Here is a 24,455-nt window from a genome sequence, read left to right on the forward strand (position 1 = left end):
CAGTGGTCAGGGCGAGCAGAGCTGTTCGCTGTGTTTCTGTGAAATACAGCAGCTCTGCTAGACACAGGGGGACACACGGCCCTGGGGGTACACACGGCCAAATGGCGGAGGGGAAGAAAAAAACACCAAAACCACAAGAGGCCAAGCGCCAGCTTTTTATTAACTCTCTGCCGAGAATGGCTCTTCGGGGGATCGCCCTACAACCTCCTCCCGACCCTTGGTGCTAGGCTCGAGCAGGCAGCAACCCCTCAGCGCCGTCCCTCAGGCGGGGTCCCGCCGGCGGCCGCCCCTTCGCCCCGCCCGGCCTCGCCCCGCCACCGCCATCGCCGCCAATGAGGGCCGGGGCCGTCACGGCGCCGCGTCACGGGGCGGCCGCCAAGATGGCGAAGGTCTCGGAGATGTACGACGTGACCTGGGAAGGTACCGCCGCGGACCGGGAGCCGGGGGCGGGCGGCTCGGGAGGCCGGGGCGGCTCTGGCAGGGGGCCTTGCGGCCGGAGGAGGATCCCGGCAGAACCCGGGGGGGAGCCGCGAGGGGCCGGGGTGTCCCCGCGGGACGTGCTGGCCCCGGTGGCCGGGGACGCCTGAGGGGGTCGCGGGTCCCCCCTGTGCTTGAAGGACCCCCCCGCTCCTCTGGGGGCATCGCTGCTGCTCCCCCCTTGTGCTCCTGTGAGAAAATAAACAGCAACTGAACCGGGTCAGCAGTTCGTGTCAGCTCGCTTTTTTTGTTTTTTTGAGCTCTAACCAAGTTTAATTACTCGTTCAGGTCTGTGTTTAAGCTCTGCTGGCCCAGGGCGCTGCAGAGCCCAGCAGGATACCGGCCGGGCTGTTGGTGGTGCCGCCAGAGGCACAGGTCGCTGGATCCAGGCCCTGCTGGCTGCTGCCACCATCTCGTCCCAAGATATGTTCCTCACCACTCATGTTATTCAGAAATTATATAAACACCAGCTGAACTTTATGTCCCTACCACATTTTAAGCTATGCTTCATGGCCATTATCAGTTTGGTAAGAGCAGTTCAGGAAAAATTAGTTTTCTTACTGGTAGTCAAGCTACACACGGGCTTTTGGTGGTGCTTTGTCCAAAGCCCCTCCACAAGGAGCTGCAGCTCTGAACCACTGCAGCATCAGCTCAGGTTGTTCTTGCAAGGTTCCTGGTGGATGTGGCCACTGTTGGCCAGAAACTGTTTTTTGTTTTTTTTTTTGCTTTTTTTTTTTTTTTCATTTGCTCTGCCCTTGTATGTGCATGTGGAAAGCCCGGGGTTCAGTTTGAAAGAAAAGGCTTCTCTGTTTCTTCCACTGCCCCAAACACATTGGGATAAAGTATGTCAATACTTGATCAATTTGCTGTTGTACCTATGGTCGACCCTTTTTCTTTTAGTCAAAGCCTCAAAAGTGATAAATTAGTTTAGGTCAAGGTTTAGGATAAAAAAGCAAGTATCTTCCAATCTAAGAAAACCACTATTGGCTTGAATGCCTGAAAATTATCTCATATTTTGCTAGATCTTGAAGACGAACATCAAGGTTTTGAAAAGCCTGCTTTACAGATTTTGATATCCATTTGATCACAATGATTTTTTATAGCAGTAGTTAACTATGGTTTACCTTAAATTGTGTGTGGCTCATCTCATAAGCAGCACATGTTCAAATGCAAGTCCATATAGCACTGGAGCCCATTAGTCTCCCATCAGGAACAAGTTAATCAGTTTTGTCCATAAAGGAATAACCTTTAGCTAAATAGTCCAATGAGTCGCAAATATTCTATGGGAGAGAAGATAACGTGTTGTTAGGGAGAAGCAGTGTGGTCTTTTGTTGTTGTTGTTGATGTTTGTTTATTGTTTATGAAAAAATAATTAAGCAGTTGGGGGAAAAAGTTAACAACGATGCTCAGCATAGATTGTTGGTTGGTTTGGTTTTGTAGAATGGGGAAAGAGGAGGAACACTGCATGGGATATATTTTAGCAGATGTCGGTAGCCAGCACCTTTTTCTAAAAGACTACAAAGCAAAACAGAACGGAATTTGAAATGTTTAGTTTTCAGGTCAAATTGCATTAATCTCAGAAAATATTTTGTCTGGTATAGAAAAGAAATGCTTAAGGATGAAAAAGAGGGCTTCCTTTCCACTGTGCATGGTGGTTTGTTTGTAGCTAACTTTCTCTTTGATGCTCACTTGCATTACCTTGATGTCCTTAGGCTAGTTAGCACTTTGGAAAAAGATGGCTTGCCAATGCTTTTATGTGTCTTGTGAGAAGGTAATAACAGTTGTGAAGCTCAACCGAAATAGAGACTCGTGGGGAGGCCGCTGCATGGGAAGGAAAGTTGTGTGGAGTATTACTAGCTTTATTGTTAGGCTTTCCCAAAAGTTGCTCTGAAAACAGCTCGTGAAAATAACTTTTTCCGTTTTTCCTTTGCCTGAATATAAACTGTTTCAAATATAAAATCAGATGTTTATATTTTTTCCCCTCATTTCTGAAGTGTCAGTGATTGGGAAGAGAAGTAGGATGTTTTGCGGACCAGTAATGTGCAGTGGCTGTACACATGTTCTCTGTAATTAGCCTTGCCTTGTTTTGGCTGAGAGTATTGCAGAGGCAACGTGGCTTTAATGTAAAGGTCACAGAATGGCTGAGGTAGTCAGGGACCTCTGAAGATCATCTAGTCCAACTCCCCTGCCGAGACGGATCACCTAGAGCACATTGCGCAGGATGGCCTCCAGGCGGGTTTGGGTATCTCCAGAGAAGGAGACTCCAAGTCTCCTTCCAAGTATCACAAGACTGCAAATCGGGGGTGTAGGATGCTCAAGCCATTTGAGCATCTTGACCTTGAAGACCCGTGTTGGTACAGGGGTCTATACCTGTTTCAGAAGCACATGTTTGAAAAATTGTGGTGTTTTTTTTTCTCTTTCTTACTTGATCTTGCATCTCTTAACAAGCGAATAAATTCTTGCAACAGGCAGCACAAAGACTCTTCTCAGAGAAGAAGGCTTTTCTCTCTACTCCCTGTGTTTTTCAATGGATCCCCAGTACAAAGAGGCTTTTAATTCATGGGATGATCCAGTAGCATTGTGACCTAGTCCCTAAGAAAGAACCTGAACAGAACGGTTGATTTTGCAACCAGGTTTATGGTTGATATTTATCTGAAAAGTGTCCTTCATGTCTTAAGTCCTTTCTAAACAGGGTGGTTTTTAATTACATGTTGCTCAAAGATGAAACAGGGATTAGGGGGTTAGGGAAGAAGAATGAATGTGAGGTAGATACTGAGGACTTGAAACCTATGGTCCAACTAAAGAATCAAAGTAAGAATCCTTATAGGAGGAGTACTTAGTATCTGCTTGCTCTGGCCAAATTAACTGACACCTTAACAGAAAGAAAAATAAAATATGGGTTATTTCCTTTGGCCTCCTGTGGACTGCATGCACGTTTTTAGGGAACATCAGATTTCATGGCAAGTGTGCGTGTTCCTTTGAACTTAAAATGTTTTGGGACGTATAGGCAGAGAACCTAAACCAGGTTCATTAGTTGCTCAAGACCAACCTGCATACACAACTGAGGAGTAATTGTAATTAAAACTAGACATTTCTTAATCCCAGGGTGCTATTGTCCAACCTTGTGTTACATAACCTTTGTACACTCGCCTCTAAGACTTCAGTTATTAGAGGCTGACTCTTTTGATAGCTTTCATAGTAAAAAAATTGACAACACTGTAAAAAGCCCTGGTAAGTTTTATTACAGTTTTTAGCATTTTCTTCTACCTTTTGTTTAGAATTCAGTGCTTCTAAAACTAATGAGCCTTTTGATGGATTCACATGAATGAGAACATCGAGTTTTACTTTGTTTTTTTCAGTCGTCGTCTGACACGCTGTGCTCTGTTTTTTTCCACTGCGGTAGATTTCAGTAACTGGTTGATGAATGGTAGATGTACGTTCTATTAGTACATAATTTAGAAACTGTTCCATTTGGAATTGGACTGCAGAGGAGGCATTGATAATTTCCCAGTACATGTGTAGTTAGGAATCAGATGACTTATTTGCTTTTATGCGTGTGGCTTGTAAAGTTTTGTGACTGTTCATGTTCTCTCACATTCTTGCTGTCTAACTTTGAATTTCCAGGGACCATCATGTGTCTAGAGCCGTTTAACTTTGCTCATGCGTATGAAACGTAACCCTGTGGTGGTTTTGGTCAAGTTTCAAAACGCAAAATGTAGCACAATAACAGTGTTATGAGTGATCCGAGATGACTTCAGGTGGAGGGAAGAAAAGTCAGTGCTGAATTTTTAGCTGTCAGTTACATTAACTGTGTGTTTTGAAGTGCAAGAAAAGCTGACAGTGTTTAGATCTGTCATTGTGTTTGTTTTTCCAGCTGTTGTAAAGTTAAATAAAATACTGGCAGTGGTTTTCATGGCACCTTCCTAGGAGTAAAACCACTACTTAATAGTAAAACTGTTTTCCTTGAGTACAACCAAAATGTGTTCTTTTGTATGGGACACGTGCATGTATAGTATAGTATAGAAGTGTAAGTATGTGCACAAAGTCATTCTTAGCAATTTTCTAATCCAAAGGATGCATAAAACCTAGGCTGGGTGATGCTGGGTGCATGACCTTGAGTATGCCCGCAGACTCAGAGATACAGTTCCTAGTTAATGTACTCTTGGAACTGGAAGCAAACAAAAATCCTAAAGCTAAAGGAAACTGCCTTTATCTTATCTAGATGAGCAATGAGAGTTTTCACCTCTGAGCACTTCCCTGACATAGAAACACTTCGTTTCCACGTCTGTCTGTCTTGCAGCTCCCATTGGTATGAGTGTGCAGATTCTTTGGAACAGAATTTCATAACATTTTTCCTACACTGATAAAAAATGAGCAGTGAGTGAGTTCTCATTGTTTTTCTAATACTTTCTTTCTTCAAGTGAAAGTGTATTCATATGGAGCAGAAATGCAATTTTGGTTATGGTGTGTAAATGTAAGTGTAATACTACTTGGAAGAAAACTCCTGAAGCTTGTGTTTCCTAACACTGGGTAACGTTCATGAAATTGTATTACTTATTGGGTAACCATGTGTCAGTTTTGAGTGTGTGCTGTTTTGTTGTTTGTTTGTTTGTTTGTTTTTTTTAACTGCATATTAACTAAATAGCCTGCAAACTCAGAAGTTGAATTGATTATTTATATTACAGCATAAGCAAGGTTCGAGGTACAATTCCAGAGGTCTACCTCTTCTCTAGTAGTTTTCTTCTATTGATGGAAGTCACCTTTTCAGATCTGTTGCTTTCTAAATCATTCTTCGTATGCATAATTTAAAGAAATAAATTTCAAATTCCATTACTAACTGGAAATCGCAATATTTTAGTCTGATTTCTTTTCCTCTTTACCCTCAGATATGCGTGATAAAATGAGGAAATGGAGGGAAGAAAACTACCGAAACAGTGAACAGATAGTGGATGTTGGCGAAGAGTTAATTAATGAATATGCCTCTAAGCTTGGAGATGACAGTAAGGAAACATTTTTTACGGCATTCATTGCTTTTAGATTTTATGCATTTGTCTGCTTTTGTTTTTCTCTTTTCAGACTCTGTGTTATACCTCTGTGTTGCCTTTGTGTATCTGCTGGTGTTGCTAGAATATATATTAACTTTTTATTATATCAGGCTGCCAAAATTCCCAGATTTTGTTTCCCAAATATGGGGTGCAGTGAAAACAGATGGAAAAATTACCTGCTAGAACACTTAGTTTGCTATACTACGAGTTAGATGATTATGTGAAGTTGTTAGTCTTTTATGTAGCTGTCATTTGACTGATTTTCTGTTCTTCAACAGCACAGCAAACATCTAAAAGGATAATTTTATAATAGAGAAAGCTGTTCCTTAATCAAATCATACATGCTGCAGAAATTAATATTAAGGCCATTTTTATTATATCATTACATTTGTGATACTACAGATGAAGATTAGCTCTACATCTCCACTATCCATGCAATTATTATTTTTACATTATTTTAACTGCCTTATACTAACTTCATAGACAGGAGGAGACAGAAACTTGGCATGTGATGTTTCGTACTGCAAAAGAATTGTTTGGAAACATGTCACAACTGTATAATAGCACTCTGTACTGTAAGCATAATAGAAAACAAAGTATAACAAAGTGTCACACAGGCAGGTTTTTATTTTAATGCTCATTCTTTTTTCTGTATTTTCCCTTCTTTATAGTTCAGATAACTTTATATAGACTTCATTTCAATACATTTTTATTTTAGTTCTTGAATTTTTCTTAATTGCTGTTGTGTAGAACCTAGTGGATTTTTGCAGCCACAATAATGCAATGTATTTACTAATATAAGCTATAATATACTAATAACTTTGTTGAGCTTTAGTAAGTTAACTTTAATTTTGAATAGCTAACTGCATCCAGTGTTCCAGAATTCACATAGTTACTTCAGGAAAACATTTTGCTTCATTAATTTATCAGGTGAGGCATTTTTTGGTGCTGGCTTTGTGGTCTACAAGTAGACTTTGTGGTTCTACAAGTAGACCTTGATGTCAGTACTTTGCTCTGGTTCTGCCTTGCAGAACCTCTGGGCAGTAATTCTGTTGTGAAGCTCGCTCACTTCTCAGAAACTTAGTCACCAATGTTATACTTTTTCAGGTATAAACGTGTGGATAATCTACCCAAAGAATCAATCATGTATTCATGTGTTACATGTATCATGTAAAAGACTTCATAGCAGTGAAGCATGAAGTGTTTGGAGATTCAGTACCTGAAGACAATGTTCTGTGCTTGTCTTACACTGTAACTGATGAATGCACTTGCTGGTAGGCTGCAGGATGGGCTTAATACAGTGACCTGCAAAAGAATTGTTATCATGTCCCTCTGCTATAGAAAAAAAAAACACTTTGATTTTACTTTCTCATTACAATGTTGTTAATAATCTATGGGAATTGTAGTTTATTGAGCCATTATTGAAGATCTTGGTATTCCTCTAGGATCATGGCATTCCTCTCAGATCTTAACAGTGTCCTTCTGAAACACTGTCCTAAGTAACACAAGCAAAGTCAGTACTTGTCATTCCTTTCTTGTCAGTGTCAAATACGACCTTTTCATGATGTATGTATCTTATTGCTTCATAAACCTGACATTCAGAATTTGTTAGATTAAGTAGCTTCATTTTCTAAGTTCCTTAGCAAATGGATAAAAGTATTTAAAATTTATGTATGTAATTGGGTTCCCTTTTTTTAAAAGTACTGTCAGAATGGCAACTTTGTGCAGTTTAAAAAACAAAACAGCAGCAGCAATGAGACCTATAGCTCACATAGAATTCTTTATTGGATAGCTATGAAAGGTAAATGAGTTGTATACAATGGATGTCTTGTTGCTTAATGTATTTTCAAAAAAAAAAAAAAAACCTGGATATTACAATGTTTAATTCCAGAATGCGTACAGAAGGCAAAATAGTGAATGCAGTGGGATACATTTATTTGGATATCCATGTAACTTGGGTCCCCAGGCAGAAGGCATCCAATATAATTGGAAAAAAAAAATGAGGATTTTATCATTACTGAAGTTTTAAAAATAAAAATAGCTAACTGAATTTTGAGCCTAAAGGGTGAGGGTATAATTATCCACTTCATAATTTTCATGAAAACTAGGGATTCATTTGGACACTCAGTAGACCAAATTTACAGAATTAGATTTCAAAGTAGAAGAGTAAGACCCTTGGCTTTGTGTTATTTTTTACTAAGCTTAAGTAAGAAAGTTTTAATACAAGTTAGAAAAACTCATACCTACCCCTGAAATGGTTATTTCAGGCTCTTGTTGCAAATGTTCTTTTGTGAAATATCTGACATTGACATGTATTAGGGATAGAGCATCAAAGTAGAGGTTTGTTCTAATGAGGAGAGCTGTTCATAAGCTATAAAATTGATTTTTTTTTTAACTTACATACAGCATTTAAATTGTGTGTTATGTTATCTGTATTTTGTATGTAAAAAACGTATTTTTACATTCATGAAAAGATCATGTATGTTATATGGTAAAAAGAGAATATATGCACTACAGATGGTTCCAATGGGGAAGAAGGGTTACAGACAACTTAATGCAGTCAGTACTTGCAGCATTACATGTTTCCTTCTGCCATAGCATGACTTTCTGTCACTTGTGTAGCTGTATTGTTAAGTTCTGTACATTCAAGAACTCGGTAGGCCTAAAACAGAACTATTATAATCTGTCATTGATTTAGAGACATTGTTCAGCTCCAGGAAGAAGACGGTATTTATAGGACTTTTGGCAGTGAAACAGTTAAGGAAAATTTGTTTTCATTCTAGCCCAAATGGCTGTTCTCCAGGTCTGATCAGAGAGCATGTCCTAATGGGGATCTGTTTAAAAGATTGCAGCTATAATGTTAGGAATAGCAGAGGATTAGAGCTTTTTGCCTTTCAAGATGTCAAAAGGTACTTTATGTTACTGAAAGCAATAAAACTGCTTTAATGCGTTTTTAATTAATTCCAGCAGTTTCTTTAAATGTCCCTGTTTCAGTAGTGATCCACAGGAGTAGTAGGGGAAAGATAAACAGACAGAATTCATTAACCTTGTTTACACTGTAGGTGTTTCCCATAATCTTAAAAAACAAAAACAAACAACAAAACACAACAACAATTATCTAAATTTGATGTCTCTTTTATGTCCAGTTTGGATAATATATGAACAGGTGATGATTGCTGCCCTGGACTGCAGTCGAGATGATTTGGCAATGGTAAGTTTTCATGTTGACTTTTCTCTCAAACCTTCGGTTTTCTTCCTGGGTATTTCTTCCAGATAGCTCTTTGGACAGTTATAGGATATTCTGAAGTTCATAGCTTAGACTTATAGAATATCGAGAAAAAGACTGCTGGGAAGAAACCATCTCCACCCACCTTCTCTCATGTGTGACTTTTGTTTAGACAGATCGTGTCTCTTCCAATAGCCCTGAAAATATTTACAGCTACTCTGGTATGGGCTAAATGTCAAGAATAATACTGAAGTTGCCATATTGCACAGAGTGTGTTTGTTTATTAAAAACCTCTCCGATTATATTGTTTCTTGAATGTTTTGAGGTAAAATGCCCTGCCACATACATCGTATTACATGTTGTGCTGGCTATTCTTGCTGACAAAGTCACTGCCTTATTGGAGCAATCCCAGCAGATGGCCACCAAGATGAGTAAGGAGCTGGACTTCATAATGTATACAGAAAGGCTGAGAGATATGTGTTCAAGTCCTTAGAAAGTGAAGAGGAGATCTTATTGTGATCTTCAAATCTCTGCATATATAATATGTAGTGGGAAGTTACAAAGAAAGTAGAGACAGACTTGTAGAGGTGTATCAGCAGACAGCTGTGATAGACATATGCAGCAACAGAGGAAATTCCAATTTCCAGCATCAGGAAAAAGCTTGTAACAATGAGGATGTTGAACACTTCAGGACACATGGCACAGAGAAGCAGTATTTTTTCCTTCTTTGGAGGTACTCAGAAACATTGTGATGTGACCTGAACCACCTTCTGGCTCTGTTATGACTGGGGATTTAGCACAGGTGACCTCCAAAGGCCCTTTCTAATTCAAATTATTCAGTGGTTTTAATATAAATATTGGTAATGGGTATTTGGTTTTAGTAATTTTGTATGCAAATTTATTTGAATAATACAAGTAGCAATTCAGATAAAATGAGCTTGTTTAGAAATCTTAACTAATGAAATTTGATGCCACCACCCCTAAAAAAAACAAATACCATGACTTTAGCGGCTCCTCTAAAGGCAGGAACTGAAAAAGGAAAAAAAAAACTGCTTTGCAGTCAAATTTTAATAACATTTTCATACGTCCTTCACAAATGACTGAGAAAAAATCATGGGCTTGTCTTGTGCCTTGAAAGCCAACAACCTTGAGCTCATTCAAAGTAAAAAGAAAGATCCTTTCAAAAGTTCAGGTCCTTCATGGGAATTACTCTTCCAGTGCCTTATTCTCCCTCAGACAGCAAGACACTACATAAAGTCTTTGAGCTTCATGTGGTGTCATTTGGGTGAAATTTAATGGCCTGTGATATACAAGGGGTCAGACTAGAGGATGTAACTGGGAGAAGGGCAATTTGAAAGTAGGCAGAACTAGACAAGTTTATCTCATCTTTCATATGTGTATGGTAAAATGGAGTACACTGGAAAACACAGCACAACTCATTGAACTTGTTGTGAACCCACTGAACTTCCCTTTCTTTTGTGTCCCAAAAGAAAACATTTGTAGTATATAACTGTCTGTTTAAACAAAAACAAACAGACTTACTGTTTAAATAAATGTATTTCTGTGTTCTGATTTATATCTAAAACAGTTTTGGTCTTTATTTCCAGGGTCTTTTTAGGAAGACTTTCATGAAATTGTTGAGGCAGACAGTGTTGAAAGATCGGTTTTGAAACACTGTTTGTTTTTACTCACCCTGGAAGGGATTTTGAATTTCAGTTTCTATGCCCTCTAAGGTATATTGCTCAAGATCATGGAGTGCAGCATTTTATATGCAGCTCAGAAAGGAGGTTAAAAGCTTAGAGGGAAACTGAGATACTTTTTTTCTTTGATTGATTTATAATAAGTAGTTAATTCAATCAAGTCAACCTCATATGTGGCTTTCTGCTACAGCTGTAGTCCCACCGTAGACAAGCAGCTTTGGAACTTCTGTTTTTTAGAAAAGCTTTGGACAGCTGTGATGCATTTTGCTTAGGGGAATGGGTCTCATCTGCTCCAAATGAGGAGGCTGAGTTGGATTGCACAAAATCACTTATCTGGCTTTTGTTTTGTTTTGTTTTCTTTTTATTATTGTTGTCTTCTTTGTCATGCGTGTGATGACAATGTATAATGCATGCAGCTACTGCAATTACCTGCTTCTTTTTCAAGCATGTGCTTTAGGGAAAATTACTTACTGCTGGCAGACACCTGCACTAGCCATGTTTTACATGCTGAAGTTCAGGTTTATATTTCTTTACTTTTGAAATTTATTCAGATAGAGGGCTTTTTTGTTTTGCTTTCAAAAGTATTGCAGCAAGTTCTTTGAGATTGTTTCACAGCTTTTCATGTCATATTATTGCTTTTGATGTCTTTTTTAATCTACACGAGTTTATTTTGGCCTTGTGGCTGCTGTATTTAGTTGAAATAAATACAGCTGAAATAAATACAGTTGTCAGTTCTAATATGAACAGTTCTAGTTTCACAGTGCTCCTGCGCTCCACTGCTACTTTATCAGCATTTCTTACGCTGTTGATGTCTTCCTTCTAGATGCTAGTTTATCTGCTGATTGTGGGGCACAATCTGCTAATTTTTACCAATTTGCTTGACTGTCTGTATTTTTTCCTTTAACCAGTGGATGTGATGATGGAACAGATTATGTGGATAGGCCTTAGCCAGAACCTCAGGAACAGGTTGATAAGCTCAGTTGCATAAATTAAATGCTTTGAAAAGAAGGTTTGTGTGTAAGCTTTTTATGTAATTCAAACCACTGGACTTTTGAAGAGCTTGGGGTCTATTCTGTCTTTTACCAAAGAGTAATGAGTCACCTACAAACTTTGCACTGCTATCTAGCCACATTTCTAATATGGTTATAGTCAGTTTGCTCTGGGGAAGTTGTGACTCAGTCCCTCTACCAAACATCCTTTTATCCTTTTTTTTTTTCTCCCCTAATCAAGAAGAGTCTGCTTGTGATTAATTTTATCTAGCCCAGGTGTCTCATTGATTTCAGGAGTTAGAAGTTATGCCTCCTCTGCCAGTGGGCTCAGTCCAACCCAGTGACAAACATTTTCTTTGGATTTCAAAGTTTTATTTAAAAAATAAACACAGAGCATAGTATTAGCATAGTTTGTTCCATTATGAGGTATTCTTTTATTAAAGAATTATCACATGAGCTCTTACCATTTATCTTTTTTCTTTTTCTTTTTTAATTTCTTGTGGTATTATGAAGCAACTAAGTAGACTGCAGTGTTTAATAGTATCAGAACAGTTTTAGTAGATGAGTTTAATTTTCTGGGCAAATAACTATTTCCATGGAGTCTTGATGATTTAACAAACTATATGGAAAATATTTTTTAGAATTAGCCTTCTTACAGACAAAGTTTCGGTTACTGAACTTGTCTTTATCAATAATTTTTTTAACGTATTTCAAAAATTGGTATTTGCTTTTAATCATTGCAGGCTGTTGAATTCATCAGTCAAGGACTTTTTTCCTTTCCTGCTTCAGTATAGATAACTATGTTCACGATAGTATTTTTGATTTTCTTTGTGCAGTTTTGTCTTCAGGAACTAAGGAGGCAGTTTCCTGGGAGCCACAGAGTTAAGCGATTAACTGGAATGAGATTTGAAGCTATGGAAAGGTAAAACCTAGATTAAAAAAATATAATTTCTGTATGGAAAGGTGCATGCTATTTCTTAAAAAGGAATTCAGGCATCGTAAGCACATGGCAAAGCAATACTGACCATTTTCTTTAAAGAAAATAATGGTGTGCATGATCATATTATGTTTAGACATTTTTATTGCATTTTTGCCTGTACTATACGATGTTACATTTTTGCGATCTTTCATCAGATTTCATAGATTAAAAAGATCTATTACTTGACAGTTTAAGCTATTATACACTTAAACACTAGGCATTTTTTTGGCAAGGCCTGTGAGGTATACATTTCATTTTACAGGTTTGGAGCAGCATGTGAAAATGAGTGACAGCTATTTATTTATTTATTTTTGCTTTGTTGTACTCACAATTACTGCAAAATAGGGGTTTTGTTGTTTATTTGTTTTGAGTGTGAATAAATCCAGTGGAATTTAATAAGAACTAAATCTATAGACTTAATTAGAATTAGAAGCAATTCAAAAAACCTCCACCAAACCTGGAATAGAATGGCAGAAACCTAAAGTTAGAGTGACCTTTTTGAAATATCCTATAGAATGGTTATAACATGCAAAATTTAATAGGAATTACTAAAATAATGAACAGCTGAGAAGTTAGTTTTCCGAGATGAATGACCTCAAGGCTTGAGGTTGACCACTTTTGTCTGCCTTTCGCCTTTGATTATTTCCTTAATACCAACATGTTGTTCTCAGGCACTGTTTTGGGTTTTGCAGAGTGCTGCTAAAAGTATGCGCAGGAGTTTTAGCTTCCTGTGCCTTTGAACTCCAGCAAATCTATTCCATGCCACATTCTGCATACAGAATTAATGAGATTTTGAGCTTTTGTCCCATCTTGGTAAGAGAGAATTAGAATTTAAAAGTAAACTCCTAGATGCTTTACTATAGTTTATTTATTTAGCAGATGTTCCTTGCAAAATGAACTTTGAAAATGCAATTTGATATGAGCCACTAGTGACGGTCCATTGCTTGGAACAAAAAGAGAGGATAGCTGGGCTCCACTGCCATAGGAACAGTCATAGTGCAACTAAATGTTCCACATTTCATACTCTACATAACTTCCTGAAGAATGTCCATTAAAACTTAGTTTTCTTTCTGCCTACAAGGGGGATGGCTGGACCAGATGATCTTGGAGGTCTTTACAAACTTATGTTTGAAACAATCTGTTTCTATGAATACAGTGAGAGATTGGCAGCCCATTTCTCCCCATTCCCAAAACCTCTCCAAAAGTGCAAAAGATCATAATTCTGTTCAGGCTTATGTGATTATGTTGAAGATGTTACTGTGTGGGAGTACGTCTTTGTAAGAGATGGTAACTACAAAACATCGACTGTTGTTTCAGCTGTGAAGTGGGATTGAGCTACAGTTTTCCAAAAATGCCTGTAAAAATTCTTGACAGAATGTTGCTGTCAGTTTAGATCATTGAGACTGGACTATCAGGGCAAAGTATTAACAGAAGTCAAGGTTTCATCTCCATGGGTTTTCTCTAGAACTCAGAGGAGAAAGAGGGGCTTTAGCTCTAGGTTGTCTTGTACAGGTACCCATTTTTAGGTATTCTGAGCTGTGCCTGGGACTGGAAGGGAAGCCTAGGGAGGCCTAAACAGCAGTGACCTTGCACTCTATAGGAGGAGTGCACTTAATTCTGAGTGACTCCAGGTGTTGTTAAGATCCTGCCTTCCTCAGCAGAAAGAAGAGAAAGTGAGGAGTGTCCTTGTAGGCATTGATCAAGAGAATACCGTTCTGTATGGAGCTAGCTAAACAAGCAAATTAAAGCTTAGATTTTTAAAATCATAACAGAAAAGACTTGTATGAAGTTTTAAATTATAATAATGAGATGAAAAGTCATTATTTTGGATGGCCTTTGAAGTTTTGGGGTTTCTACTTCTTAAGAAATGACAAGTAATAGTTGCAATGTGGTGATTGGACCTATTGGGTACAGAAGAAGAGAACAGACAAGAAAGTAAGACAGCTTTGGTGTAGAGCCTATAAGCTGTTGGTGAAACAGTATTCCATGAATGAATTGCCATTTATTTTGTTTTTAACTTGGTGACATAAAATAATGCAGTTCATATTCAGCATTCACTTAAGAGAAATTCTGCATGATTATAGTTTGCATAAAGATAGGATAGTCAGAAAGTCAAAGAGTTCTGTTCTGTCTTAACAGAAATAAATGTGAATGATTTCTTTGAACAGGTATGATGATGCCATACAGTTATATGATCGAATTTTACAAGAAGATTCAACTAATACAGTAAGTTCAAAAGATTTTTCTGAATTGCAGTGGTTTGTTTGATAACATTTTGATGGTCTCGCTGTGGAGATTAGTTTGCCTGTATTACTGTATTTGTTTCCCTTAGTTTCCTAGTGTAATCACCTGGTATGTTATGTTTGTTAGAACAAATGAGATTCTTTTCAAGAACAGAAGGTATGATTTAATCTTTTCTTTAACACTGAATTTTGAAGACATAGGATTATAACTGTTAACCTTTCCAGAAAGCTTAATAGGACTTATATTAGGCCTTTTAGCTTTTCCATTTTCCCTGAATATTTAGTATTTAAAGAACCAATATAGTCTACAATGTGTCCTCTGTCTTCCTAAAGCTTAATCTTACTTGAAGATTAAGTATGAATGCACTCGGGTAGTGCTTGAATACTAGAATTACTTTGATTTATTATTTGGAATGCCTCATTAGCTTTTGAAACAAAATGCCATAAAGCTGGCCAGATATATAAAGCAAAATCTGAGACAGACTATATTTTTTTTAAGGATTTTTTCAGTATTGGTTGTGTAAACCACCTTGAGTTATTACATGCCAAAATGAAAGTCTAACTTGTAGCTGTGTATTTAAACGACTTATTTTTTTGTTTGTTTTTTTTTTGTTTTTCCCAGCAAAGATAAAATTAGAAATATGAAGAAAATACAGAGTTTCATAATTTTTATGTCACATGGTGCAATGTCAGTTAACAACTATTACTATTCATTGTCCATTTGAGGTATATGTTTGTCGGTGTTACATGGTTTTGAGGAACTGGACCTATGTTTGATAGACTTCTATGTAAATATAATAATTTATCTACTGTCAATGCTTTGTCAGTCTCATCTAAACCTTCACTGGTGCTTTTTGCACCTCAGCCTGTCTGCACTTGGTTTATTTGATGTGGTCGTCCAGATGGGCATTGCTCCTTTGAAGAAATCATTAAGACATGGCAATTTGTGGGAATCTAGGCTAGAATGTGCTCTCACATGGAGCACTGATGCAGGGCAGAAAGCTGAAACAATCATTCTCCATGCTTGTAAGTGAAGGGAGGGAATAAGCTTTGGAAAAGATTGTATAATCATTTAAGTTGCTACTTCATGGAACTCGAATATAAGGCACTTAAAACACTGTGAGAACAAGGAGTGTTGTGGTCTTGCACCCAATACTCTAGTGTTGATATATAAAATACTTCCCTGACATATCTGAGTTCTCCTTTCAGATGACTTTTGAGGGAGGATTTTGGAACAAATGTTTTATCTGATGTTATATGCCTATAATTTCCAGGCTAGCTTATGGCAGGTTTATAAACGCTTGTATTTTTGCTTTCCCTTTAGAGAGTTCTGCAAATGTTTGATAAATCCAGATGACTGGTGCAGGTTTTAGGGAATATGTATTTTGGCAAGGTGCTGGTCACTACCTCTGCTCTTAGAGGAGATGGCAGATTTCCTAAATGCAGCTAGCTAAAATGATGTCTGACAGGCTGTTCTGGGTTGTGTGAAAGGGTCACTCATCTCCTCGGGTTCCTGTAAATCGCTGGAGTTCCGGATCAGGGTAAAGTTTTCAAAGTTGACAAAAGTACCTTAAAGCTACTAACTTCTTAATTTTAAAAGTGATTTAGGTAGGGGCTTACACTGTTGAAAACTATAACCATCTTTGCAACGTCTGCCTTCCTTGAAAGAATATAAAGCTATTTATTGAGGAAAAATTGAAAAGGCTAACTTTGGCTATTTCTGATTGCAACCTCACTGAAATGTTATCTATGAGGAGTAAAATTTGGAAGTGAGTTACTGAACTGAGAAGATTGTCAGGGATAGTAATGGGTAAATGTTTTGACCTTCATCATATAAATGATTAAGTTCAAAACAAGTCCTTTTTTCCTCCATGCTTTGTCTTAGGAAAGAAATAATGAAGCCTGAGTTATTTTTACTTCTCCAGAATCCATATCAGGAAGGGGAATTTCCTCAAGCAACTCCATCACAACAGATGATGATTTTCCATTAAATGTTCCCAGGCTGCAACCAGACCTCATTGCTTGTGCCCTCGTTGACGAGGGTTGCCCTCAAAGATTAATTGAAACCCGAAAAGATTTACCCCACTTCTTCCCCTCTTTTGCAACGGAGGGCTCTGTCTGGGCAGCAGGAGGGAGATGTGATCTATGAAACCACAGCAGTTTTATTTTCAAGTTTATGTCGTTTGTTCTCTTCAGTGCCTGGGGGTCACACTTTCCATCAGGATGTCTGAAGTGCCCCGATGGCCCCACAAGGACGGTGCTTTGTGCCTGAGAGTGCAGGTACCAAGCATGAGCCAGGCAAGCTGGTGCTCTATACAGACAGACACCGCAGGAGCTTGCAGCGACACAAGGACTGAGCTGCAAGGAAGGGAGCGTGCCTTGTAAGCAAGCTCCTTTCGCCGGAGTAATGAGCGGTGCTGCTGCTCCTCTGACAGCAGCAGTCCCACTAGACGGTGGGACAAAAAGAAATTAAGTCTAAGCACTGTAGAGCCCTGTCAGAGTGTTTTGTGGTCAAAGAAGGAACAAATTGCTGAAAGAGGGAGCAAACTGGTTTCCAGACCCACTCCTGCAGACTCTGGTCTCAGATTAGGACACTTAATCTCCTTTGAAATTCTCTTCGTGCCAGCACCTGAAGAAGCGGAGGCTGGTGTACTCGCTCCTTGTGCAAAAGGCAGAGCCCCCCGAGGTTTCCCCAAGAAGGACAGAAAAAAGCAGCCGATGAGGTTGTGAATCAGAAGCTTTATTTGAGCAAGGTTTGAGAGACGTGGGGTAGGGTGGGGTGACGCAGAGGTGTGCTGAGCTCTCTTCGTCCACAGCTGCGGGGCCCGTTGGTGTGCTTGTAGGACCATGGCCGGGTAGGGATGGGATCCTTGTGTGCTTCCTGCTCCTTTGGTGGCTGTGGTTGTAGAACACTGCCCCAGCCTTCAGGTCAGTGGCCGTGGAGGGAGAGGACAGTGACAGACGTTGGTGTGCTCAGGGCTCTGTGATGGGGTGAGAAAGGAAAATGATCAAAAAGAGCAGCCCCAGCCTGTTGCCAGGGTCAGCCCCTGTGTCCCTGGGAGAGGCTCTGTGAGCCTGACAGCAAGGCCGTCCATCCCGGGTCTCCCTCATGGCCAGGAGTCAGCCGTGTTGGGCCAGGCCCAGCACCTTCCTGCAGGCAGTGAAACCGTGGTGGGGAAAGGGCTGGGGCGATCTTATCTGTCCTGGAGAGTGGGGCGAGTTCTCCGTCGGAGTGCTGGAAGAGAGAGTCCAGGGGTGTGCCATGGCTTCATTCCCTCACTGTCAGCGTGTCCAGCTGTAACAGAGGAGGTGACAAACAGAGCAGCCACCCCCCGCCAGCGCTGGAAGCCGTCCCTTCCTCCCTGTGCAAGGCTCTCCCAGCCTCACAACAGTGCCGTCCATCTCACATCTCTGTGACAGCCAGGAGATGTCCTTCATAGCCCAACCACGTCATCGTCTGGCATGCTGTGAGACTGTGGTGGGGTGTGGGTTGGGGGTCGCTTATCTGTCCTGTAGAGCATTGGCAGCTCTCCCTTCCAGCTGAGTTCTCGAGCTGTGTTTCTGGCTGAAAGAGAAGCACCAAAGGGAGCAGCATCCCCTGTGACCATGGGCAGCCCCTGCCTCTATGCCCAAGAGTCTCTAGTGTCTCACCGAAGCTGGCCATGTCCCGTCGTCCTGATGGAGCGGTCGCTGCCGTCCTGGCCCGAGCGTGTCACTGTCCTGCTTACTATGAGACTGTGGGTGTGGGTTGGGGCAATCTTACCTGTCCTGGAGAACATTGACGCATTTCCAGCTGACATCTCAAAGGGAGAGGCCAGGAGTCTGCCGTGGTCTGGTCCCATCGCCATCTGTGTCTGGCTTTAATAAGAGAAGGAACAAACAGAGCGGCATCCCCCTGTGAACACGGGCTGCCCCTGCCTCTGTGCCCGAGGGTCTCAAGCATCTCACCACGTCCTTCTGTCTCCCGTCATCCTGATGGAGCCGTCACTCCTGTCCTGGCCCAATTCTGTCACCTTCCTGCTTGCTGTTAGAGCCTGGTGGGTGTGGGTTGGGGTGATCTTACCTGTCCTGGAGTGCGTTGACAGCTCTTCCTTCCAGCTGAGTGGTTGAGGGCAGTGAGGCCAGGTTGTGCCGTGGTCTGGTCCCATTGCTGTGTGTGTTTCCAGCTGTAAGAGAGAAAGCCAAAGGGCAGCAGCCTTCCCCTGTGGCCAGGAGCAGCCCCTGTCTCCCATCCTAAGGCTCTTCCAGCCTCACAACAGTACCGTCCATCCAGTTTCTCCCTGTGGGCCAAGAATTATCCATGTTTTACCAACTCCACAGGCCTTGTGATCATGGTGGGGAATAGGTTGGGGATAGCTTATCTGTCCTGTAGAGCGTTGACACATTTTCCAGCTGAGGTCTCAAGGGGAGAGAGGCCAGCAGTGTGCCGTGGTCTGGTCCCATCACTGTGTGTTTCTGGCTTTAAGAAGAGAAGGAACAAACGGAGCAGCATCCCCCTGTGACCACAGGCAGCACCTGCCTCTGTGCACAAGGGTCTCTAGCGACTCACCGAGGCTGGCCGTGTCCTGTCCTCCTGATGGAGCCGTCGCTCCCATCCTGGCCTGATTCTGTTACCTTCCTGCTTGCTGTGGACTGTGGTGGGGCATGGGTTGGGGCGATCTTACCTGTCCTGTAGGGCGTGGAGAAATGCCCGGCACAGTGCTGGAAAGGAGCGGCCAGGAGCGTGCCATGGTTTAGTTCGGTCAGTGTGCTGTAGGGCGCTGCGAGACATTTGAGGTGAGGGCCTGAGGAGAGAGGAGCTGAATTCCTCTGGTGGAGTTTGTGTCCAGAGCTGAGGCTGAAGCAGGAGCTGGCAGCCGAGCAGCCTCCCCATCAGCACGGGCAGCCATCGCAGGCCTGTGTGCCTGTTGGGGCCAGCGTTCTGGGGCCGTCCCCACCCCTTTGTGACATGGGGCACCCCCTGCCTGCTGTGACACGGGCACTGCACCGGGGGGTGGCAGCAGGTGATGTGGAGCCCAGGCCCAGGCTGGGTGGTGGAAAAGGTGCCCAGGTGTTTGGGCAGGGCTGCGGGGCTGTGCCAGTTGGCTGTGCAAGCGTGCTGGGGTCCAGCTGGGGCTGTGCTGCCTGCCCTGCAGGGCTCTGAGAGCTCCCTGCTGGGGGGGCCAGGAGCGTGCCCCAGTTTGGTCCCATCGCTGCCTGTGTCTGTGGCTGGGAGAGGAGCCCCTAAGCTGCCCCCATGTCTGCGCAGGGTGACGTGTCTGTTCCTGCCCACTGTGGAAGCATGAAGGAAGAACTAAATGAATAATAAACATTGAAAAGCCCAAAGCCACGGGTTGTGATTCTGGGGAGGGGAATCAAGCAGTTGTAGCAGCAATTGCAAGAGCTCTCAGCAAAGGGGATTAAAATGAGCTTTTTTCAGCTAAAGAGTAAAGTTGAGGAAAGACTAGGGAGAGTTCTTTAAAGGAAACGTTTTGCATAGTTTGGGAAAATATCACTGAAGAGTAGGTCTACTTACATGATTTGAGGCGAGATCAAGTCGTCTTAAAATTGTGCAGTTAGTTCCATTGATTTCATAGCAGAATGTTATTTTTTCCTGGTTGTGAATCTTTAGTTCATTGCTGCTTTTTCTGTTGTTTTTCTTTTTTTTTTTCTTTTTCTAGTCCCTCTTCCTTTCCTCGAGCAGAAACCAGGAGAGCACCTCTGTGAATACCTCTAGCTGTGCACAGCTGAGTTTCAGTGCGTGGGGCATTTCTGGATGTGCCTCCTACAAGAGTCAGGAGCATGACTGTGCAAAAGTAGCGCCGTCCCCTGGGCTTTTGTTTTTAATCAGTCCCAGTTTGTTTCTGGCAGTCAGGTTTGTAAGCAGGAGGTAGCCAAGCTGACTAGGAAGAAGTTGGCCTAAAGTGAGCTGTGATGGCCAGCCATGGCAAGGCTGGTACGTGTGAGAAATGTGCAGGAAAGCTATGAGAGGCATTTAATCTCCCAGGTAGAAAGCGTGGTTCTCTTTGATTTCCAGCGGTGGGGCAGCCCCCACAGCAGCTCCACCTTGGGTCCAGCCCTCAGGTGTTATCCAAAGGCCTGGCTTGTGGGCCTGAGGTGTTTGTAGCAGCCTACGCTCTTCCTGGACAGTGGCAACACTTTTATTTGGCTTTCAAAAAAAGGGACAGCTTCTGAGTATGGGGAGAGTTTGGCACGTTTCTTTTTCCTGTAAAAAATTCAAAGGGAATTCTCTGGTTTAGAAAGTCGGAAGTTGACTCTCTTGATTGAAGAGTGACAACTAATAGCATTGTTGGTGTGCTGTTCATCACAGAACTGAGCGATGTTAAGGCATAAGCTGCCTCTAACAGGTTGCTGGCTGGTCTCTGCCCCAGTTCACTGAGAGTGGAGCACATACTCAAGTATTTTCAAAGAAGGTAGCATTCCTGATCCCCCGTCCAGTATCTTCTTCTTGCATCCCCCCAGGGGTAAACTGCACCTGCTGCTTCCCTAAAGTGTCTGTACACCAATGCACAGAGCATGGGAAATAAACAGGATGAGCTTGAGATCTGTTTTCGGTTGCGGAGCCACGATCTCGTTGTGATCATTGAGACATGGTGGGACAGCTCGCATGACTGGAGTGCACACCAGAAGGCTGTGCTGCCATTCAGCGAGATCTGGACCGGCTGGAGAGATGGGCAGGAAGAAACCAAATGAGATTTAATAAGAGCAAGTGTAGAGTCCTGCACCTGGGAAGGAACAACCACATGTATCAGCACAGGCTGGGGGATGACCTGCTGGAGAGGAGCTCTGAGGAGAAGGACCTGGGGGTCCTGGTGGACGACAGGTTGGCCATGAGCCGCCACTGCGCCCTTGTGGCCAACAGGGCTAATGGGATCCTGGTGTGCATTAAAAGGAGCGTGGCCAGCAGGTCAAGGGAGGTGATCCTCCCCCTCTACTCTGCCCTGGTCAGGCCTCACCTGGAGTACTGTGTCCAGTTCTGTGCTCCCCGGTACAAGAAAGACAGGGATCTCCTGGAAGGAGTCCAGCGGAGGGCCACAAAGATGATACGGGGCCTGGAGCATCTTCCTTATGAGGAAAGGCTGAGAAACCTGGGTCTGTTCAGCCTGGAGAAGAGAAGACTGAGAGGGGATCTCCTCAGTGTATGTAAATATCTGAGGGGTGGGGGACAGAAGGATGTAGCCAACCTCTTCTCAGTGGTTTGTGGGGATAGGACAAGGGGCAATGGCTGCAAGTTAAAGCACAGGAAGTTCCGCACTGACATGTGAAAGAACTTCTTCACGGTGAGGGTGACGGAGCACTGGAACAGGCTGCCTAGGGAGGTTGTGGAGTCTCCTTCTCTGGAGATATTCAAGGCCTGTCTGGATGCCTACCTGGGCAGCCTGCTCTGAGGAACGTGCTTTGGCAGGGGGTTGGACCCAATGATCTTTCAAGGTCCCTTCCAACCCCTACAATTCTGTGATTCTGTGATCTGTTACTGAGGAATAGAAATGTGTAACTGGGGTAGCTAAGGTATGCCAGAACCGGATATAAAGTGTCAGCACTTAGATGAAGTAAACTATTTAAAGTAAATAACTAAATAATTTTTAAGAAAACACATCTTGAAATGTTAATACCAAGTTGAACACTCAGACAACAGTAGTAGATTTTATTATTTTTTTTGTCAGTGATTTAGCCATTTTTGGTGTGCAGATGAAATTAACTATTGCAGCTCTTCACTCTTACTTTTTCTTTCCCTAAAGCAGTTTTTCTTGAACTTTGCTTTGGAAGACAAATATAGGTGATCTGCAGTTGTTCTGTGAAAGTCTGTAGTGATTTTGAGTAGAAGTTTGAGCACAAGCAGTGTAGTTGACTGCTGAAAATTTTGACATGTTTTAGAAGTGTATGACCAAAGGCTTTCAGAGACACAAAGTCTTCAAAGTTTTGTTAAAATAAGATGAAAACCATCTACAGCGAAGCCACAAGAATAGGTCACCTAGGTGCACATCTTCTGCTGAAGCCAATGGAAAATGGAGCACCATCTTACAGTGACATCTGTAGACCACAGAACTTTGAAGGGTGCATTTTTGGCACTTTTCAGCAGACTCGACATGGCTAATGTAATCTAAGTGGCTTGTAGGATATTTTTATAAAACAAAATAATTTATTTAAAGAAGTAAAATGCCTGATTTGGATTTCCTCCATAAGAAAATCATAAAGACCCATAAAACATAAATATTTAGAAGCATAAGGGGAAAATATTCGAACAGTTGCATCATTTCTTATATTTCTGAAAATCTTAGACCAGAAGCAAAGAGTGTTAAATTCATTGCAAAAGTTCCTTGCTATATAACTGTAGGATATGTTGGCTCAGTCTTGCATGTCAAAAGTGAAAATTAAGTAAAAAGTTTTGATAAATTGACATGTGTAGATTTCTGTGTCTTTTACCTGTTAATTATTTCCATGCACACATATGGCTGCTGTAGGAAAATAAGTATTTCAAGATTTTAAAAAAGAAGCTGTTGCTCAGTTTGTCTTGGCAGTCACCTTACTGTATAGAAATTTCTTCTGGTGTGCTGACACATGGAGTTGCTTATATATATTAAACATTCTGGCAAGTGCTGTAAGTGAAACATAGACATTTGTTCACACGAATCATGTAAAAATCATACTTTGCATCAACTGACAATTTCAACTACAGAGAAGAATGGTAGAAGCTTTTTCAGAAAATCTTTTATTTTAAACATTTAGCAGGCTTTTCTGTTACGTTAAGTGAACCTTGAACTCCAATTATATAATAGATGCTTACGCTTTCAGATGAAGTTTTGTTATATGAAACTGTGAAATTAAGAGTAGTTATTCTATTTCATTTCTCAGGATAGAATTGGAAGTAGTCTTTGTTTTTTAAAAGACGGTCAGCTCTCTGTGCTTTACCTCATTCCAGCCTTACTTGCTGAAAAAGATGACTCATTTGACAATGGAGCAATGTTAATGCTGTCATTTCAGAGATCACATTTCATTCATCAAAACTGGTAGGCATTGAGTAACAGTCTGTCCCTTCTAAAGAGGTTAACATTCGTGAATGAAACGTGACTTTGTGAAAACCACAAGTTGCATGCATTTTAATAAAATAGGAATGGCAACCTTTTCCTTTCCTGTCCATTTGCGTTGAAATGCAAGCATATTTAAGCTGTAGCTGTTTTTAAGGCTGCTTAACATTTTCCATTGTAGGTCCCTTTTTATTAATTAAAATTTAATTTAGTATCCAATTGAAAATCTTTATACTGATGCCAAACAGTGACTGAGTTGTTTGTAGACAAACATACTTAGGCTGTTTCTCAGAACAAAATAAGGGGTGCATTATTTTTTTAGCAGAAAGGAAGGTCTTCTGTATGTTTGTTTTTGCTGTTCATTTATTTCATTGAGAAGACCTCATCCTGCTTTGGAGTAAAACGTTGGATACCAACAGGAAAAGAGCGCTTGGTAGAATGCGACTTGTACTGTACTATGAGAAAAACACCCAAATTGGCTTAGTTACAGGCATTTGAAAGTCTTCATTTCATGTACTCAGTAGAGACTGATGGAATTTTTATTAAATACATATTCTAAAAATCCCATTTGTATTGAGCGTGATCTATCCCAGGCTATGGAAACTAAGCAGGACTTCTAGCAGTTGTTCCTCGTGGCTGTAGCACTGTGGGAAAGGGGCAGAAAGTAGGGAGAAGTAGGGAGGCTCCTTTCTTTCCTGAGTTGGACCCAAGCAGTGAGTAAAGGAAAAACATTCAGAAGGAACTGAATAAAAAGTGAGGAAAGCAAAATT

The 24,455-nt window shown here is 41.3% G+C and overlaps 1 protein-coding gene across 1 annotated transcript in view; it reads left to right on the forward strand.

The window, feature by feature from the left end:
• Window positions 1-323: 323 nt before the first annotated feature.
• The window catches only part of EMC2 (ER membrane protein complex subunit 2), a 46,911-nt gene continuing 22,779 nt past the window's right edge, over window positions 324-24,455 (forward strand). Inside the window, exons 1-5 of the mRNA XM_084306679.1 lie at window positions 324-420; window positions 5,364-5,477; window positions 8,669-8,733; window positions 12,274-12,359; window positions 14,585-14,642. Coding sequence (XP_084162805.1) covers window positions 333-420; window positions 5,364-5,477; window positions 8,669-8,733; window positions 12,274-12,359; window positions 14,585-14,642 — 411 coding nt within the window. The 5' untranslated portion in view covers window positions 324-332. The remainder of the gene's footprint in view (window positions 421-5,363; window positions 5,478-8,668; window positions 8,734-12,273; window positions 12,360-14,584; window positions 14,643-24,455) is intronic.

Source organism: Netta rufina, assembly GCF_964035555.1.
Source record: "Netta rufina genome assembly, chromosome: 2".
Lineage (NCBI taxonomy): Eukaryota > Metazoa > Chordata > Aves > Anseriformes > Anatidae > Netta > Netta rufina.